The sequence below is a fragment of the Nycticebus coucang genome, chromosome 10 (assembly GCF_027406575.1).
Source record: "Nycticebus coucang isolate mNycCou1 chromosome 10, mNycCou1.pri, whole genome shotgun sequence".
NCBI classification, from domain to species: domain Eukaryota; kingdom Metazoa; phylum Chordata; class Mammalia; order Primates; family Lorisidae; genus Nycticebus; species Nycticebus coucang.
Genome location: NC_069789.1, coordinates 105486852 through 105506124, shown reverse-complemented (window position 1 = coordinate 105506124; position 19273 = coordinate 105486852). Strand labels below are relative to the sequence as shown.

Below are 19273 nucleotides of genomic sequence, written 5' to 3'. Positions count from 1 at the left end.
GGCACTGTGCCAGGGGCAAAGCCACTGGGCAGGCGGGCCGAGTCACGCTACCACTCTGGCCGCCTGGTTTCGTTTCCTCCTTCCTCTTGTGCCACCAGGGATTGGGGACAGGGGACTGAATTCTTCCACGGCCACCCCTGCACCCTTATGTCACTTCTTCCCCACATTTCCTGCTTCTCAAATGAACCCCACTGCTTGCCGCCTTTCTTTCCCCTCTGTTTCCCTAAAGGGCCCCGCTAGGCCACCTCATAGACATATTCTGGTTGCCTCTCCCACCCGTGGATCACAGATGAAAGATCAGAAATTGGCACAGAGGGAGGCCACACTTTATTCAGCCATATTCAGGTTCCTATGCCCATCCTTGGGCTCGTTCTACCCCTGAGCCACAACTGCACCACTCCCCAGGCATATCCCCTGGGGCAGGCGTGGATTTCACCAGGCTGAGAGGGGTTAAGGAACTTAGTGGGGCCTCTGGGGGAAACCATGGGCAGAGCAGAGGGGCAAAAAGCACTGGCTGTGGAGAACCTGAGGAGGCAGGCTGGCACTGGTTGGCTGCTTGGCTCAGCATGTGACATGCCCCTACAAGTTGGCAGAAGTGGCTGCCGCTGTTGGGTTCATGTAAGAGAGGCTGCTGCCACCATTACCCGAGGAAACCTAGGTGGAGGGAAAACAAATCCAGGGTGAAGGGCAGAAGCTACCTACTAGGGCCCCTGGATGGCACCCAGGCAGAGGCGGGGGGAACAGGCCAGCTCTCAAAGAGTTAGTTCAGAGAGAACACCTGCAGCCCCACCAGCAGCCAGGTGACTGTAAACAGGGTTGCTCTCCCTCCCTCCCTCCGCCCCCCCTTCACTCCTCTTCTTGGCTCTAATCAGCCCCCTTGCCCTCCCCTCCCACCCTTTCTCCCTCCATTCGTTACTCCTCCAGGCCAAGGAGATGTATTAAAACTGGGAGAGGGAGGTCTCCAGGATCAGGAAAATGGGGGCAAGAAAAAGAAAAAAAGAAACTCCTCTCTCTTCCCCCACCTGGAGAGGATTTCCAGCCCCAGGTGGCTGCAGTAATTATTTACTAGGTCCTGTAGACAAAGGCCAAGGAGGGGCCTGCTTCCTTGAGTCTCCCAAGAAGCCCACTGGCACCCAGGCACACCAAGCCTAGTGACACTTCTTCCTCCACAGGAGAGATGCCTCCCGGCCCCAAGCCTTTCTCAGTCTCCTTTCCATTGTTAGGAGATGAATGGGGCAGGGATCCTCATTCCTTATGACTACTGCAGGAAGGGTTCCCTGGGCACAGTGCCACACCCATTTTGCTGATGTTCACGCTTGCAAGCACTGTGTGGTGCCAGTTCAACCAGAGCCAACCAGCAGTGAATGTGGAGAGGCAAAGGTCTTTTGGGATTCTGATACTGGGGGCACTCCCTCTTGAGGGCCCCCCTTTTTTTGAGACAGTCTCACTTTGTCACCCTCAGTAGAATGCTGTGGCATCATAGCTCACAGCAACCTCAAACTCTTGAGCTCAAGCAATTCTCTTGCCTCAGCCTCCCTAGTAGCTGGGACTAAGGTGACCACCACAACACCCAGCTATTTTTAGAGATGGAGTCTTGCTCTGGCTCAGGCTAGTCTCGAACCTGTGAGCTCAGGCAATCTACCAGCTTCGGCCTCCCAGAATGCTAGGATTACAGGCATGAGCCATTGCGCCCAGCCCTTGAGGGCCCCTTCTGTGGCCTCCTCCCTACTCTTATCCCCCAGAATTTCTCTGACCTCCACCCTTACCCTTGCCAGATCCTCCACTGCTTACCTAGTACCACCTCTCACCTCTCCTAAGGTTCTCAAAGTACCCCTTCAGACTCCCTACCCAGTCAAAACCTCTGCCCCCCCACCTGTGGAGCCCATCCTCACCTCCTCATAGGGGCTTCGACTGGTACTGGCAGGAGGCACATAGCGCCCATGGGTGTGGTAGGTAGGGTATTCGCTCATAGGGTGGTAGGCATCCCGGGTTGGAAAGATGTCCAGCTGTCCATAATTCTTGCGACGACAATGACACACAGCCTGCCAACATAGGGCTCATGGTGGGCTAGGGTTCCTTCCATAGGGGGACTCTTGTCTTGGCCAGAGACTGAACACTCACCAGGGCAATGAGATAGACGATGGCCAATGTGACCAGAACACAGACCAGCACCAGCAGGGCAATGCCCCAGCCTGGTACTCCAGACCCAGACTGAGCAGAGGAAGGAGTTAGCACATTATGCACTAAAAGGAAAAATAGTTGTCAAGGCTGTCTCACAAGTGAGGCACCCTCCTCCTCCTAGCAACAAGGGGAAGGGCAGGACCCAGACCCTGGAGGGACAGGTGCTCTCTAGGACTGCAGCTAGAGAAGTAGCCTCACCACTGACTCTTGTGATGTTCAGGTTATATCTGGATGCTTCCTCTTCTTGCTGAAGAAGCTTCATTTCCACATCTTGGACACTGACAGTACTCCCCCTGAAGGCCAGAGTCGATTCTACCACCACAGATCCAGGCCTGGTTACAGGGAAATAGTAAAGCCATGGGTCCCAGATTCTGGCTCAGCACTTAGCCCCAACCATGAGTGCACCAGCCTTTCCCTAAAGTTACCCCCCTACACACAGAGTCACCCAGAACTGTACCTGAAATTGATAGAAGAGATGCCCAGAAAATCCTCTTGTTTGTAAATCTGCAAAAACTGAGGTGGGAGGGAAATAACTCAGGCTTGATGAAAAGGGTATGATCATTTCTGGAGTCTGCTTTAGGGGAGCCTGGAGAACGATAGGCAAATACCCACCAATTCAGAAATGTTTCTCTGCAGCTCTTGGTAGTAGTTGGTGCTGGGATCTTCCAAGGAAGAATTAAACTGGAGGTTTATAATGTAAAAAGATAGAAAGAAGAAAGAGACCCTAACAGACAACTGGGAAGAAGTTGTGTGACTGGGGGAGGTGGGAGAAGGTGCTGTGCTGCGGTGGGTGCTACTGGCAATAGTTCTGGTGCTGTGGCTGGCCAGGGAGGTGGGAGTGTCAGAGTGGTGGCTGGGAATTGAGGACGGGGTAACCTTGGCACCTGGGGTTGTGGTAGCCTTGGCAGAGATGCCATTCTGCACTAGAGTAGAAGCTGAACCTGATGTAGAACTCCTGGTTGGGGCCGAAGTGACATCAGGGGCTAGAGTGGTGGTGGTGTCTGAAGCTGGTCTAGTGTCTGAGGCCAAGGTGACATTGGGCACTGGAGTGGTGGTGGTGCCTGAGGGTGGTCTGGTTTCCAGGGCTGGGGTGACATCAGGTGCTGGAGCAGTGGTGGAGCCTGAGGCTAGACTGGTGTCTGGGGCTGAGGTGACATCAGGCGCTGGAGAGGTGGTGGTGTCTGAGGCTGGTCTTGTTTCCAGACCTGAGGTGATTTCAGGTGCTAGAGTGGTACTGGAGCCTGACACTGGTCTGGTGTCTGGAGCCAAGGTGACATCAGGTGTTAGGGTGATGGTGGAGTCTGAGGCTGGTCTGGTGTCCAGGGCTGAGGTGACCTCAGGCACTAGAGTGATGGTGGAGCCTGAAGCTGGTCTGGTGTCCCAGGCCAAGGTGACATCAGACATTAGGGTAGTGATGGAGCCTGAGGCTGGTCTGGTGTCCGGGGCTGAGGTGACATCAGGCAGTGGACTCATGGTGGAGCCTGAGGCTGGTCTGGTGTCTGGGGCCAAGGTGACATAAGGTGTTAGGGTGGTGGTTGAGCCTGAGACTGATCTGGTGTCCGGGGCTGAGGTGACATTAGGTGGTGGAGTGGTGGTGGAGGCTGAGACTGGTCTGGTGTCCGGGGACGAGGTGACATTAGGCAGTGGACTCATGGTGGAGCCTGAGGCTGGTCTGGTGTCTGGGGCCAAGGTGACATCAGGTGTTAGGGTGGTGGTTGAGCCTGAGACTGGTCTGGTGTCCGGGGCCGAGGTGACATTAGGTGGTGGAGTGGTGGTGGAGGCTGAGGCTGGTCTGGTGTCCGGGGCCGAGGTGACATTAGGTGGTGGAGTGGTGGTGGAGGCTGAGGCTGGTCTGGTGTCCGGGGACGAGGTGACATTAGGTGGTGGAGTGGTGGTGGAGCCTGAGGCTGGTCTGGTGTCTGGAGCCAAGGTGACATCAGGTGGTGGACTCATGGTGGAGCCTAAGGCTGGTCTGGTGTCCGGGGCCAAGGTAACATCAGGTGTTAGGGTGGTGGTTGAGCCTAAGACTGGTCTGGTATCCAGGGCCGAGGTGAATAGTGGAATAGTGGTGGTGCCTGAGGCTGGTCTGGTTTCCAGGCCTGCGGTGACATCAGGTGCTAGAGTGGTGGTGGAGCTTGAGGCTGGTCTAGTGTCCGGGATCAAGGTGACATCAGGCGCTGGGGTGGTGTTGGAGCCTGAGGCTGGTCTGGTGTCCAGGGCTGAAGTGACATCAGGTGCTGGAGTGGTTGTGGTGCCTGAGGTGACATCAGGTGCTGAAGTGGTGGTAGAGCCTAAGGCTGGTCTGGTGTCCAGGGCTGAAGTGACATCGGGGACTGGAGAGCCTGAGCCTGAACCAGAACTGTGGATGGAGTGTAAAGTGCTGGCCATGCTCCCAGTATTTCTCTCAGTGAAGCTGGATGACGGATGGCTTTGGCCAGTAGAAGTCTCTATTTGTCTGCTTTGGGGGCCAGAACTTGTAAGAACTGTTGAGGATTAAAGAGTCGTCACAACTGTTAAGAAGTTGAGGTAACAGGCCAGGCACAGTGGCCACACCTGTAATCCTAGCACTTGGGAGGCCAAGGCGGGTAGATTGCCTGAGCTCAGGAGTTTGAGACCAGCCTGAGCAAGAGTGAGACCCCTGTATCTAAAAATAAGTGGGCATGTGGCAGGCACCTGTAGTCCCAGCTACTAGGGAGGCTGAGGCAAGAGAATCACTTAAGCCCAAGAGTTTGAGGTTGCTGTGAGCTGTGACGCACGCACTCTACCAAGGGTGACAAAGTGAGACTCTGTCTCAAAAAAAAAAAAAAGTTGAGGTAACAGGGTTGGGTTGGAAGACAAATTGGAGCAAGGAAAAAATATAACTTCTAACAATGAAAGAAGTACTCCTAGGCAGGTGGAAGTCTGGGCAGCGTCAGGCAGTGGCTGGGTCAGCCCTCTTCCCCCAGAGTTCTCTTCAGGATATCTGCCCACCCCTGGCACCCACTCTCTTGGGGGCTTGCCTCTTCTCAGCCTTTCCTTAGCCTCTCCTTCATTCTGACACAATCAGGGCCACCTCTGTGTGCAATTTTTACCTTTCATGGTACCATCTGCCAGGAAGCAAAACCCATAGAAAAGCAAGGAAGACCACGTAAGCCAGGCAACCCACTCCCCACCTCTGCCCCTCACCTGGAAGCACTAATAGTAGCAGCAGCAGGAGGAAGGAGGACTGGATGCCTGATGTCATGGTGGCGTTGAACTGAGTGGGGAGGGGGCAGAACAGACTCCAGCGGGCACTGCGTGTGAGGTGGAGCGGTACAGGCGCCTGCTGCTTTATACCGGTCCCCCGCCCGCCCTAGACACAGCCGGAGCAGGTGACAGGTGACACAAACCCCGCCCCCTCCCCCTTCCTTACCTCTTCCTCCTCCTCCCAGCCATTCCTGGGTAGGGTACATGGGCTCTAATCACTCAACCCTCTGGACAACCTGTTTGTTCTCCAACTGGCCTCCCCCTTTCACAACCACTCCCAGGTTCCAGAAGGCAGGGCGTCGGAATCTGGGATCTGGGGCCCCCTGGCTGTAGTTTTAGCCCCAGGGCAACAGCCAAGGAGGGGAAACTGGACAAAGTAGGCTAGGTCTAGGTCCTGGTTGGCGCAGCCAGGAAGCCCACCTAGATGCCACACTCCACTTTCCCACCCTGCCTGGGTCCACCGACCCCCCCACAGAGTGGGGCTGAGGAAAAAAACGAGAACCCGACGACTAGTGGACTAGGTGCTGGTTGGGGCTGCCCCCACTTCTCGGAATAGCCCCACCTTCCCACCGCCCGCGTCTAATCCGCACACAGTTCTACCCTGACCCCGCAGTCACCGCCCGATGGACTTTCCAGCAGCCGAGGCCCCTTCCTCGCCTCTCCCTTGAGAAGGGAATAAGCGAAGAAATTTCCACTTCAAGGATGAAACCCGGGCTCCGACGAACCCAGGTCCCTTCCTCTCGACCCTCCGCTTTCTAGCGGCGCTGGCCCGTACTGCCGTCCCCACCCCAGCTCCCGCCATCTGGGTGTCACCCGGCGCCCAGTGGGCCGAGGGCTGCCCCGACCCGGTGAGAGGAGGCGGGATCGCGACACCGAAAGCGGACGCTGGAGGGGGGATCCCAGAGAGGAGCGCCGGGCCCTGGGGGCACTGGGCAGAGATGCACCGGGGCTGTGGGCGGGACCTGCGCGCCAGGGGGCCGCGGGAGGTGGACAGAGCTAGTGGGAGGGGCCCCGAGGTTCGTGGAAGGGGCGCCCGGGCACTGGGGGACATCGTAACGTGGGAGGGGTTAGGACTAGTTACGCGTCTAGGAGGCAGAGAATAGGTGGGGCTGCAGAGTGGAATTTGATGGCATAAAACGTTTCTATTGGGAGCAGAGTGGTATTTGGAACAGGTAGGTACGCGGTTAGGGGCGTACACCATGTGGGAGGGTGTGCAAGTTTAGAGGACCTGGAGGTGTTTGAGGGGAGAATTGGGGTGGGCCCACAGCCTAAATAACGTGGCGCTCGGCGTGTCAGGCCCAGCAGTCCGGGTCGGAGTGCGGTGTAGGACGACAGGAAACAGCGATGACTCCATTAGAGCCCCTACCGATACGCACTGGAAATAATGTATTAAAAACACTTAAGTGTGGCTTGGCACCCATAGCTCAGCGGTTAGGGCGCCGCCCACATACACCGGGGCTGGCGGTTCGAACCCAGTCTGGGCCTGCTAAACAACAACTGCAACAAAAAAATAGCCGGGCGTTGTGGCGGGCGCCTGTAGTCCCAGCTACTTGGGAGGCTGAGGCAAGAGAGTCGCTTAAGCCCAAAGTTAGAGGTTGCTGTGAGCTGTGACGCCACAGCACTCTACCGAGGGCGAAATAATAAGACTCTGTCTCAAAACAAACAAAAAAAACAACTTAGGTGCAGGGCGGGCTCCCCCAGCGAGCGCCCTGCTTTCCCCGCGCCGCTTTGTGCCCGGCCTGAGAGGCGGGGACGCTCCTGGCCCCGGCAGGCAGAGAAAGCATGCGTCTCTGGGTGGGCGGCCCCAAACTTCACCTCCCGGCATTGCCCAGCAACAGCCATTCAGTTCGGTTGCTGGGACACGCGTCACCATGGCGACCGCTCCGCGCCGCTCAGTCTAAGTATTTAAAGAGCAAGCGCGGGCAGCGTCCGGGCGTGGGGACGCGGCCTTCGGGGTTCCGCGGGCTCCCTTCCTTTCTTCCCCCGCCGGTCTCTTCACCTTCCGGGCGCAGAGGCCTTCTGGCCTCCATGGTGAGCCCAACTGCTCACCGCGCCCCGTGTTCCTGGGCCGGCCAGCTTCAGGTGGGCAGTGGGATCCCGGGCCCCGGGCGGGCGGGAGGGACGGGACGTGGTGCAGTGTTGTTCTTTCCCCCGCCAATATTGCACTCGTCCCGGCCTCCGGCCCCTCCGGCCCCCCGGCCTCCCCCTCACGCGGCAGCCCCCGCTCTCCTGCCTCTCAATTCTGCCTGATCTCAGACTGGAGTGTCGCCACCACCGCCGTAAGTAGGGCTGGGAGGACCTCTGCCATCCTCCGACCAGCACTCTGTCCTTATTTCCATCCGGCACCTTTCCCGCCCTCTTCGGCCCTGGATCTCCGCCTGCCAGCCTACTGGTCTTTCTCCCTTAACTCAAGTCCCTTCCTGTTCCCCACCCTATCCCGGAAAATCCCTAAAATAAGCAATTGCACCGGCTTAGAAAACAACTGTAACTTTATGGCAATGTGCTGTTATCTTTCTGTGGTTAGTGCCTGAGTAAAACCCCTTGAAAATTTCCCATCCCTTGAACAGTGAGGTGACTACCCCACTGGGGCTGAACTCCTGATGGGTGCCAGAGAAAAAGGTCTGTGCTTGGCTGAGGGGCTGTAGCTGAGACCCAGGGTCTCCAGGATCGACCCCAAGGCCAAAGGGTCTAAAACAGGATTCTGAATCCGGGGGCCACCTCCTCACACTCTTCCCTGGAGCAGCTGCCTCCTGAATGGCTCAAAGTCCTCAGGCACTGTGTCTGAAGGAGGGGATAAGTAAGGTCAGAGGCTGTGACTCTAGTGCCAAAGCATGAGTGATCAGGTTGGTCTCGCTCTACAGCCTCACCGTTGCACCGGTACTGGAGATTGGACCAAATGATGTTTTCTTGGGAGAAGCAGAATACACCAAGGCGCCCCCCTCGCATGGATGTGTCAATGATCACCCCAGAATCCGCCACTAGCTGGGGTCCCTCATAGAGTTTCACACTGTCCAGGATAGGAATGTCCATTGGTGCTAGGGTGCCAGTAGGCACAGTGCCCTGCTCTTCCCCAGCCCCCTTTGAACTCACCAGGCCTGAGAGAAGGGAGAGAGGGAAAGGGAGGAAAGAAAGGGGAGGGAAGGGGCTGCTTTTCTCAGGCCTGGGGCCCCTAGCTCTTTGTCCAGCTCCTTTTGCATCTCAAAGCACCAGCAACATTCCAAGAGAAGATTGGGTTGCCATGACAATGAGCACAATGGGCTGGGGGTGAAGTCACCCGCTTCCCAGGCTCCAGTCCACCCCCTTTTATCCCCCCCGTCCTGGCACCCCACAGCCCCAGGCACCTTAAAGGGGAACCAACACAGGTTCCTGGGCTCTGGGCTCTGGGCTCTTGGCCATGGAAAGTCCAGTCTCTAAGCAGACCCATTTCTCCTCCCTTCCTGGTCATCCCCACCAACTACTGGCACTTGTTGGAGGGAAATGCAAAGTTGTAGACGGAGTGCAGAAAAGAAAGGCCCGTGCGGTCTGGGCCTTGGCTTGCTCTTCCATAAATAATGGTCTCTTCCAGACACTTTGATAAGGCAGGTTTTAGGCTGCTGCAATTAAGGGGCCAATGTGTGTACCCCTCCCCCTCTCCCCCCTCACACCCCTCCCCCAACCTCCTGTGGTTTGGAGGCTGCCCAGAAACTGGGCCAATGCCTTTGCTTCACAGAGGGGAAAGGGGGCAGGAAGGGGCAGTGACTGGAGCAACATGGCCTATATGTTCTTGTGTCTGTGGTGAGAAGGGAGATGGAGAGAAGTGGCACCAGTCCCTACCCATGGCAGCAGGGAATTGAGTAGAAAGGAAGTCTCTGGTGAGTCCCAGCTAAAGGGGAAGGAAAAACCCAGCCTGGGTTCCTCAGGTGGGCTCAGCCCCTCTTCTTACCGAATATAGCCAACTTGAGGCCGGTGCAGTAGCTGCCAGCGATAGGAGGTCTTGTCACGCCAGCCAACGTTTCTTGGGTCAGTCCATAGTAACCGTACCTGATCAGGGGTGTGGCCAGTATGCCATAGGGCATTCCGTAGGTGCTCACCTGGGCCAGACACTGATGTCACTGCCTGGGGAGGATAGGCAAAGAAAATGGCTCAACCACAGGATGAGAGTGAGGGGAGACAACAGGCCAGTAAATGCAGGTGGGAAAGGGAATCATGGGGGTCAGGAGAATGCTCTGGTGCCTGGGAAAGCGGGCCTCCAAGCCAGAAGTGTGGGTGAGAGGGTGCTCAGTTAGGCAATGAGGTTGTGGGGAGCCCTGGGGCTTGGGGAACAGAGCTTTGAGAAAGGGCCTTGCATTGGGGAATCTTGGCAGAGGGGGAGGGGGACCTTGAGCTGCAGCCCAGGCTGGGCAACAGCCCGGAAAGGTGTGGCCTGCCAGTAGGTCTGCTCCGTCTGCTTCCACATGACCACGTAGAAGCGGCCACTGTCCTGGTAACTGAAGAGAAAGCCTGCATAGTCATCGTCAGTCACGGTGTTCACGTGGAAGGTGCCTTCAAAGTCCACACCATTGAAGGCTGTATATCCTGGAGTAAGGGTCAGTGAAGATCAGAGGCAGCGTTGCTGTTACTGTGGCCCATTGTAAGGCCTATTACATGTGTGTCCAGCTTGGTCCACTGCCCTCTCTCTCATCCCTCTGCCCATCCTCCCGATCCAGGTCCTTTCCCACCATCTGCTCCTGTAGGATTCTTCTGTTTGGAAATTATTGAAATTACTGTACTAGGTGTCCTTTACATACCAACTGCCAGGCCAGGGTCACTGTTCATGGTCTGAACGATTTCCATGCCCTTGGGTTATGTGGTAAAGAAAAAAGCCATGATCCAGGAGCATTACCCAGTAAGGCCCCACCTGGTAGTGTGGCCTAACAGCACCTGCCCAGCCCACTGCCCTGACAGAGTACCTGGTTGAGGACGACCCAGTTTGGGTCAATCTGGGCATCACCCTCTGGATCCAGGACGACGGTCTGATAGGCCCGAAAATCCGTGAGGGTTACCTCTGCACTTTCGGGACACACATCCAAGGGGTCGACCACAGCATCATTGTCAAAGTCATCCTCACACACATCACCAACGCCATTGCCTGTGCAAAGTGAAGCTAGGTATCAGGAAGGCCCTAGTAACTGCCCCTAGCTGACACCACCACCTCCTGAGTCTTGCATTTCTGCCCTCTCTCCCTACCCTGCCCTTCCTCACTCCCCAGCAGGACCTGCTGACTCCCCTTGAGCCAAGCCCACAGCCGTCCAGCCCTGTCTGGACCCCAGAGTTACCATCTGAGTCCTTCTGATTGGGATTGGGTATTAGGCGACAGTTATCAGGACCAGGAGACACATAATCTGGGATGCCATCATTATCATCATCCCCATCACACTCATCTCCAAGTCCATCATTGTCTGAGTCCAGCTGGGAGCTGTTTGGCAGTTGTGGGCAGTTGTCCTTGGTGTCCTGATGCCCATCCCCATCACTGCTCAGAAGAACAGGCACCAAATAAAGTCTCCAAAGGTGTCCCCATCCTTCCCCTCTCCTGCTTAGCAGTCTCTCTGGAGTCCACCCTCCAACCAGCCCAGATCCTTTGCAGACAGGCAAGTGAGGTAAATGTCCCCAGTAGGAATGGAGGATAGACTGTGAGGATGACTTCCTGTTCAACAGTGGTAGAGTATTAAGACTAAATCATAGATGGAACTGAGAACATACTACAAAGTAAAATATCCCCTGTAAGACCTTGCATGTCTTGGCCAAGACTCTACCTGTCTTCATTGGTGTCACAGACATCCCCCACCAGGTCACTGTCTGCATCTGTCTGAGAAAGAGGGACCTGTTCTCACCATCTCTTGACAACTCTGAAGAGGGTGACCTGACCACTTCCCATGCAAGGGGCTACAGCAGTGGTTCTCAACCTTCCTAATGCCACCATGTATTTTCATTGTTACAAAGGGGTTGTGACCCACAGGTTGAGAACCGCTGGGCTACAGCATCATCCACCAGTCCCCTGACCCCTCCCCTACCCTCACTATTCCCCTGTACCTGGGTAGGATTGCTCATTTCAGGACAGCTGTCACAAGCATCTCCTACCCCATCCTCATCCCTGTCTGTCTGTAGTGGGTTAGGGACTTTAGGGCAATTGTCCAATCCATTGGGGATGCCTAGAAGACGTGGATAGCACCAGGTTGTCACTAGAACATGTCATGCTCTCTTTTCTATGCTGGTGAAAGCCTTGATCTTTTGTCTCATCCTCCAAGCCCACCCCTCCACCCAACCAAACCCTACACCCTACCTCAAATCCCCATTGACATCTGCTGTAGGTAATCTCTCCTTACCCAGGCCAACTTCCACAAGCATACCTCCCCAATTCTCACAGACTCCCTGCTCCATCCCCACTTGTATCCAAATTCTAACAGGTCCCCCAGCAACCCCTTTAGCCCCAGGCCTGCACCATCTCCATCCACATCATTGTCACAGGCATCTCCTTCCCCATTGCCATCTGTGTCCTTCTGGTCATTGTTGGGAACATTGGGGCAGTTGTCACAGGCATCACCAAATGAATCTGTGTCTGAGTTCTGCTGGTCCTTGTTGGGGAACAGCCGGCAGTTGTCCTGGGCAAAGGGGTAGGAGGGGAAAGGGTCAGGTCTGCCCCAAACCACTGGCCATCTTGCACCACCTTGTCCCTGGATTCCTGCCTAAGATCACCACGACCCCTGTGAAAAAGTCCACCTGCTTGGGCGGCACCTGTAGCACAGTAGTTTTGGCGCCAGCCACATACACCGAGGGTGGCAGGTTCGAACCCAGCCCAGGTCAGCTAAACAACAATGACAACTGCAACCAAAAAATAGCCAGGCATTGTGGCAGGTGCCTGTAGTCCCAGCTACTTGGGAGGCTGAGGCAAGAGAATCGCTCAAGCCCAAGACTTTGAGGTTGCTGTAAGCTGTGACTCCATGGACTCTACCAAGGGTGAAATAGTGAGACTGTCTCAAAAAAAAAGAAAAGAAAAAGTCCACCTGCTTGGCACAGTCCTACCCATCCAACTTCCATGTCAACTAATCTGGGTCCCCCAGTTTATGCTCCCTAATTTGGAATATGGGGTCCTTCCTAGAGAGCTGCCAGGGCTCAGGAAGAAGCAAGATTATGGGATGAAGTAAGAGACATTGAGAGAACAGGAGGAGAGCACTGAAGTTGCAAGAGGCAGAACAGTCAGTCACCTCCACATTTTTTATTCCATCCCCATCAGCATCATCATCACACTGGTCCCCAACACCATCATTATCAGCATCTTCTTGCCCAGAATTGGGTGTCAACAGGCAATTGTCCTACAGTTCAGAGGAAGAAGATGGATGAGTTCTGGTCTGACCCAGCCTGGGACTCCCCGCCTTGCTCACTCACCCTGCTGACCCCTGCACCTGCTTGCAATGTTTGTTGTTGTCCATACAGGGCAATGCCTGGTCTGGGTAGCCATCGATGTCTGTGTCGGGTCCACACACGTTCCCATTCCCTGCCCAGCCCACGTTACACTGGGCAACACAAAAGGTGGTAGTTAGCAGTTCCGGTGGCTCTCTCCAGCCCTCTGTTTTCCCTCCTCAGCTCTATTTTCCCCACCAGCCAGTTTCTGGCCCAGGTCCACCTCCCTTTCTCATGAAGATCCCCAGCCCAGGCTCTAAACATAATCCTACCCCTTTCCCCAGATTCTCCTTTTTCCTTCCAAACCCAAGGACCAGCCCACCTGGCAGGACACTGCACCATTGCGTTCAAAGAGACAGTGAGCATGGATGTGGCAGGGGCTGTGGGCTGGGCTGTGGCAGGTCCGGGCTGGGAGGCAGCCCTGGCTCTGGTTACCCAGGAAACCCAGGCGGCAAGGACCACACTTGAAAGAGCCCTAGGAGTGGGGGAACAGTGTCTGAGAAAGGACAGTGAGCCCACCCCGCACCCAGGGCCAGCACCACTCCCCCACAGGGTGGAGGACAGACACTCACAGCTCTGCCAGGTTATCACTATCTCCTTTAGGTTCTCATGGCAACTTTTCAAGGTAGACAACAGCCCCATTTTTCAAATGAGGAAGCTGAGGCTCAAAAAGGTTAAATAACTTGCTAAGGTCACAGCTACTTAGAGGCAGAAGCCAGAATTCCAAACCGGGTCCGCATGAACACCCAAGGAAGGAAGAAGGGCAGCAGGAAATGGAGGGGGGGATTACACATTCCCCCACCCCAGACACACTCAGGGTATTCAGCTCACCACAGTGTTGGTGCAAATGGAGTTTGGGTCACAGCCACCATTGTTACCATCATTGCATTCATCAATGTCGTTGCAGACCTGAAGGGGCAGACTTTGGGTGGAACCAGACCTATGATGGCTCTATGGCTCTCCTCAAATACAGGAGAGGGCACTACTAGTGTGGCCTTATCTGTGAACATTGCTATTAAGCCCAGACGCAAAGCCCATGCCAAGTCAGCCTCATCCACTTTAGCACAGAATCCCATGTCCAACCCCGGAGACCCTTCACAAGACCAAGATCCCCTGTCCACATACACTACTACCCAACCTGACCTGTTTGCTGGCCCGGGCATAGTCAATGCCCACACCAGACACCTGTGTGCCCTTGTACCCTTGCGGACAGGCCTCACAGTGGAAGCCAGGCATGGTGTTGATGCAGCTGGAGCCTGGGAAACAGGGGTCTGCATGAGCACACTAGGGACAAGACGAGAAAGCAGAGATCAAGTCCCTGCTCGTGGTCCCACAACCATTCTCCCCACCAAGCCTCACCCTACCCTCCCTGTGTTCCCCTTCTGTCTCTCCGGTCCCCTGGAAAACTGTTTTGCTTTTCTTTTTCTTTTCTTTCTTTTTTTTTTTTTTGTGATTTTTTTGGCTGGGGCTGGGTTTGAACCCGCCACCTCCGGCATATGGGACCGGCGCCCTACTCCTTGAGCCACAGGCCGCCGCCTGGAAAACTGTTTTAAACTTTCCCTGCCACTGCTCCAGCTCCCTCCCTGTCTGGCTTGTCTTTGGCCCAGGCCTTCTCTCCTCTGTCATGTCCTCTGTGGCCACTGACCGCCCCTGCACTCCAGGTTCTGCTCCTGACCAATACTCATTCCACCCTCTTGGGCCCCTCCTGAAACCTTCACCCCCACTTTCTGCATCTTTTTGCCCTCTCCCACCTCATTGATGTCACTGCAGTGGGTGCCATTGCCCTGTAGGCCTGGGGGGCAGGGCCCACAGCGGTAGCCTGGGTATTCATACACTTCCATGCAGTCTACACCTCGGAAGCATGGGTTGGGGCTGCAGTGGGAACGCTGCTCGTGGAAGCCTGGGGGGTGGGCATAGTCAGAGCCACCCACAGGTCACCATTCAAAGAACCAGAAGGGGAGCTTTGGGGTTGGGAGCAAGGCATTGATTGACATCTAGAGCCCTCCCAGGCTCTCCCACTCACCGCACACCTGACACTCCATGATGGTGTTTCGGATCAGAGACATTTCCTTCACCTATACAAGGATAGGGTGGAGTCAGTTCTTGGCAACTGCCACCCCACCCCAGAATCAGTATTACCCTTCACTGGCACTCCCAAACCTGGTCTCGAATATCATCCCGCAGTTCCACCAGGATCTGGTTGAAGAGGGTGAGTTGAGTGACCAACGCCTTGGTTTGCTCCCCTGTCAGGGCCCAGAATGTGGAGAGGCTCAGAACTGGGGTTCCAGCCTTGGCCCCTCCTTGGGTAGTAAGCCTCCTGTCCCACCACCCACCTCCCTACCTTTAGACTCACCCATTCCTGCCTGAAGAGGACTTAGTTTTAGGCAGCTACCAAAGCTGGCCTCCCCACCCTCACCCCCTGGCCTCCCCACCCTCACCCCCTCTGCTTCATGGTAGCTGACTCACCTAGGATAGAGTGCAGGGCACTGGTCACTAGAGAGGAGAAGAAAACACAGAGGCATGAGGTGGAGAGAGGAAGCAGGGGAAGCAGGGTCTGGCATGTGAGGAGGAGGATGGGGCTGGAGCCTCAGAATCCGGATGGGGTGTTGGCTGGTGGAAAGGCAGAGCCAACAGGCAATCAGCACTGGCTCTTTGCAGGGGATGAGGAACCCTCTAAAGGAATTGTCTCATAGGGGGTCAAGATCCAAATCCTCTGGTTCAGCGCCTGAGGCTCAAGCGGCTAAGGTGCCAGCCACATACATCTGAGCTGGTGGGTTGGAATCCAGCCTGGGCCCATCAAACAACAATGACGGCTGCAACCAAAAAATAGCTGGGCATTGTGGTGGGCGCCTGTAGTCCCACCTACTTAGGAGGCGGAGGCAAGAGAATCGCTTGAGCCCAGGAGTTGGAGGTTGCTGTGAGCTGTCTACCCAGGGTGACAGCTTGAGGCTCTGTCTCAAAAAAAACTCCAAATCCTCCAGACCCCCAGCCATTGTAGTAGCAGAAGAGAAGAGATCAAATGAGAGGCGTCCCGAAGCCGGGGCAGGGTCCCACTATATGTCCATCCTCCTAAGTTTTCACTTCAATAGCTCTTTTTCAGAAATATCTGGGAGAAATGAGCATCTTAGTTAGGTAAGCCTGTGAATATGCCTGCCAGAAAGAATAGCCAGGTGGGCACTGGCAATGCTCACAAAAATGCTGGTCAGTGACAGCTGCCAATGGGAGCTAAAAAAGACCCCAGACTAATATCTCAGTCAACCAGGACCAAGCAATCAACTTCTTCCTCCCATTGCCCTCCAGACTTCTCAGAGTTGTGTTTGTCTCTTGGACTATTTTAGTTTTCCAGACACCCTACTAGGTGAGATGACCTGGAAATGGGGGGATTTTTCTGACCCACACCTCCTGGGATAGTTGTATTGGAGAACATAGAGTTAGAGGTGAAACGTTTGGGGTAACAGGGTCAAACGCCCCAGGAATAGGCAAGCCAAAAGAATAGGTGATAAGGGAGAGGAAGGTCAGAAGGACAGGAGTCACCAAAGACCACGGGTCCTGTGGCCCAGTGTCAGCAGATAGAAGTCTCTGCATTACCTGCACTGTGAATAGACTCGTCCCCTTGGAATGGACACTCACTCAGGGCTCCTACCCGGGTCATGGACCCGCCCAGGATAATTTTCATAGATTCCACAAAGCCCTGGGGGGATAGCAACAGAGTGAGTGGGTACAACTGGTGCGGACTGTTTCCACAGAAACTCAAGAGGGTCACCCTGCTCACCTGCATCCTTAAGTAAGCCTTCTGTCCAGTCCTAATCTCTAGCCCATTGACCTCTGCTGGAGGAATGGGGGCCAGTGCTGGAAGGCCAGTATGCTGGTCTCCCAATTTGCAGTCCACATAGAGATGCAGGGCAGGGCTGGGTCTGGAGGGGCCTCGGAGTCTCAGGAGAACCGTGTGGGTACGCCCATCTGCCAGGCCCACTTGCTGTAGGTTCACAGCATGGACTTTGCCATCCTCCCGCTGATACCGCACCAGTACTGCCCAGAAGGAGAGGTCATTATGGGTACTGTCCTCCATCCTATCTCCCACTTGAGCCTTGGATCAACTCTGCTGGATACCACAGCTCTAGGGTTACCCCTAATTCAGCTATGTATCTTTCAGCACCACATACAGACAGTCCCTGAATTACAAACATCCAACTGATGTATGACACACACTGGGTACTCATACACTTCCATGCAGTCCACTCCTCGGAAGCAGGGGTTGGGGCTGCAGGTAGCAGGTAAATGTATCTGTTCCAATTTACTACAAATTCAACTTAAGAACAAACATACAAAACCTATCTCATTTGTCACCCAGGAACTGCCTGTAATAGGTACACAGGGATTTTTTCTTAATTGGTTTAGACACTTTAGTTTCCAAAAAAAATTTTTTTGAGACAGTCTGGATTTGTTGCCCTCGGTAGAGTGTTGTGGCATCATAGCTCACAGCAACCTCAAACTCTTGGGCTCAAGGGATTCTCTTTGCCTCAGCCTCCCTGGTGGCTGGGACTACTGGCACCTGCCACAACTCAGGCTACTTTTAGAGACAAGGTCTTGCTCTTGCTCAGGCTGGTCTTGAACTCCTGAGCTCAGGCAATCCACCTGCTTAGATCTCTCAAAAGTGCTGGGATTACAGGCATGAGCCATGGCGCCCAGCCTAGTCTCCAGATTGCTCTATCCTCTCATTGTAACCTGGTTTGGCCCACACGGAACTGCCCCAGGGATCTGAAAGACCTCTCTGTATCACTGCTGGGGCATAGAGACATGCCTCAGTGTCCCTCAGGCATCCCCAAATACAACCTTCCATCCCGATAAATACCAGGCCTCACCCTATTGTTTGGGTACCTGGCCTCTTGAAGCACCTCCTAAGCACCCCATACCACATTCCCTCTGATGCCCAGGCACAGTCTGATAAGGCCATGGTCCCCAGTGGAGGTCAAAGGAATTGGGAGGCACTTGGGAGTGCGGGTCAGGGAGTGTGCTCAAGGGGATCACAGTTGCCCACCAGTCACCTTTGTTGATCTTTCCCACAACTGAGGCCTCCAGCCATCGTGTGTTGTCTTGGCGAGAATAGAGGCCAAATAGGACACCACTCTGCTTGGGGGGCAGGCGAAAAGTGGACAAGAGGTAGATGTCCCCAACAGTGAGCAGTGCTGTCCGGATCTTCTCTGCCACAGCTACCATCTGCCGGGACTCTCCGATAGTCAACAGGTCAATTACTGGCCAGGCAGGAGTTACCAGGATGAGAGAAAGAGATCAGATGCTGAGGCCTGCCCTCTTCCCTGAGCCCTCAGGGGCGGGGCATGCCTCACCACTCCTCACCCCACCAGAAGTGTTAGTCACCTTCTCAAAACTCAACCCTGTTGCTATCAGAGGAAAGAGATATTGTGCCTTCCTGCCCCTCAGGTTTGCCAGCTGCCGTCTCTGGGAACCTGCCCGCCTGGGGGCTCACTTGGAAATAAGACCCAGCGCCCCGCAGGCTCGAGATCCTCCCGCCAGGTGGCGCAAGGGGGCTGCTGTGCTGCTCTTCGGCAGGAGTGGCACCTGGTGCCCGCAACGCAGACACAGGAGGCAGCTTCTCTTTCCGCTGCTGGATTTGTTTCATTCCACAGCCCAGAGGCCCCCCTCTTCTTATTTTGGGGTCTCAGCATACTGGCTCTGAATAAGGACAACTGCCCACTGACGCCTCTGAACCTCCCACTGTCTGGGCTCTCTCCCATGGAGAATGTAGGACCCAGCTCCTCTGCCTTCTGTGTCCTGGCCAATCTGTGGTTTCCCCTCCAGCCAGTAAAGAATCCGTGCCTGTGTCATCTGCTCCAGCTACCTCTCCCACAACCATGCGCCCATCCCACCACCAGACCTCCGGGAGAGCCCAGACCTCTTGTTCCCCACCCCTACCCAGTCCGGGCAGCAATCCTGCAGCAAAGAATGAAGCCCAGGGACCCCCACAGTACACCCACTTTCAGGCTGCTCTCCCACACCAGGGGTGCCTACAGATGCCCAAACACCAACCCAGCCAGGAAGCCCTGCATCCAGTTCCTAAGACCTCTGCCCTAGTTCATGCCTGACCCTGGCCAGTTCCCACCCACCCACCACTCCCTGGTGCCCACCCCTCTCCACCAGGCCATAATCCCACCAACTCTAGGCAGTGTGACTCTATCCTCCAGGTCAATATCAGGACTCTTCCCCTCTCCCCTTACCCACATGTTCCCTGCTACTTGGACTGAGGGCAAATGAGATGGAGGCAGAGAGGGGTCTATGAGGACAGAGACAGCCTTACCCTGCAGGTCCTGACTAGCAGATGCGAAAGAGCAAAGAAGGAGAAGAGCCAGGGCCCCCCGAAGTTCCTGTGTCTCCATGCCGCTCAGCCGGCTCGCTATCCCAGGCGGGTGAGCGGCTGGGAGGGGAAAAGGCTAGG

General features: G+C 55.3%; 2 protein-coding genes across 5 annotated transcripts; both read right to left on the bottom strand.

Moving 5' to 3' along the window:
• Nucleotides 1–310: 310 nt before the first annotated feature.
• Nucleotides 311–5523, bottom strand: MUC1 (mucin 1, cell surface associated). Its single transcript, XM_053605129.1, has 7 exons — nucleotides 5347–5523; nucleotides 2794–4664; nucleotides 2639–2694; nucleotides 2380–2513; nucleotides 2122–2243; nucleotides 1893–2042; nucleotides 311–654 (listed from the first exon to the last, which is right to left on the bottom strand). The coding sequence occupies exons 1-7, from the start codon at nucleotides 5402–5404 to the stop codon at nucleotides 580–582; spliced, it is 2466 nt and encodes an 821-aa protein (XP_053461104.1). The 5' UTR covers nucleotides 5405–5523; the 3' UTR covers nucleotides 311–579.
• Nucleotides 5524–7877: 2354 nt separating this feature from the next.
• THBS3 (thrombospondin 3) lies at nucleotides 7878–19268 on the bottom strand. 4 transcript variants are annotated; one of them, XM_053605120.1, is made up of 23 exons: nucleotides 19136–19268; nucleotides 17868–18074; nucleotides 16595–16851; nucleotides 16411–16513; nucleotides 15289–15315; nucleotides 14983–15065; nucleotides 14846–14897; nucleotides 14574–14722; nucleotides 13966–14106; nucleotides 13654–13731; nucleotides 13145–13297; nucleotides 12825–12935; nucleotides 12627–12734; nucleotides 11864–12023; nucleotides 11455–11573; nucleotides 11178–11230; nucleotides 10701–10894; nucleotides 10335–10513; nucleotides 10173–10221; nucleotides 9764–9960; nucleotides 9329–9501; nucleotides 8274–8413; nucleotides 7878–8187 (listed from the first exon to the last, which is right to left on the bottom strand). In XM_053605120.1, exons 1-23 carry the CDS (start codon nucleotides 19212–19214, stop codon nucleotides 8129–8131), a joined length of 2871 nt encoding a protein of 956 aa, XP_053461095.1. In that variant the 5' UTR covers nucleotides 19215–19268; the 3' UTR covers nucleotides 7878–8128. The 4 variants fall into 4 exon arrangements, with proteins under 4 accessions (XP_053461095.1, XP_053461098.1, XP_053461096.1 ...); XM_053605123.1 differs by lacking the exon at nucleotides 14983–15065 and having other exon boundaries at nucleotides 14853–14897; nucleotides 19136–19261; XM_053605121.1 differs by lacking the exons at nucleotides 16411–16513; nucleotides 16595–16851 and having other exon boundaries at nucleotides 19136–19249.
• Nucleotides 19269–19273: the final 5 nt, after the last annotated feature.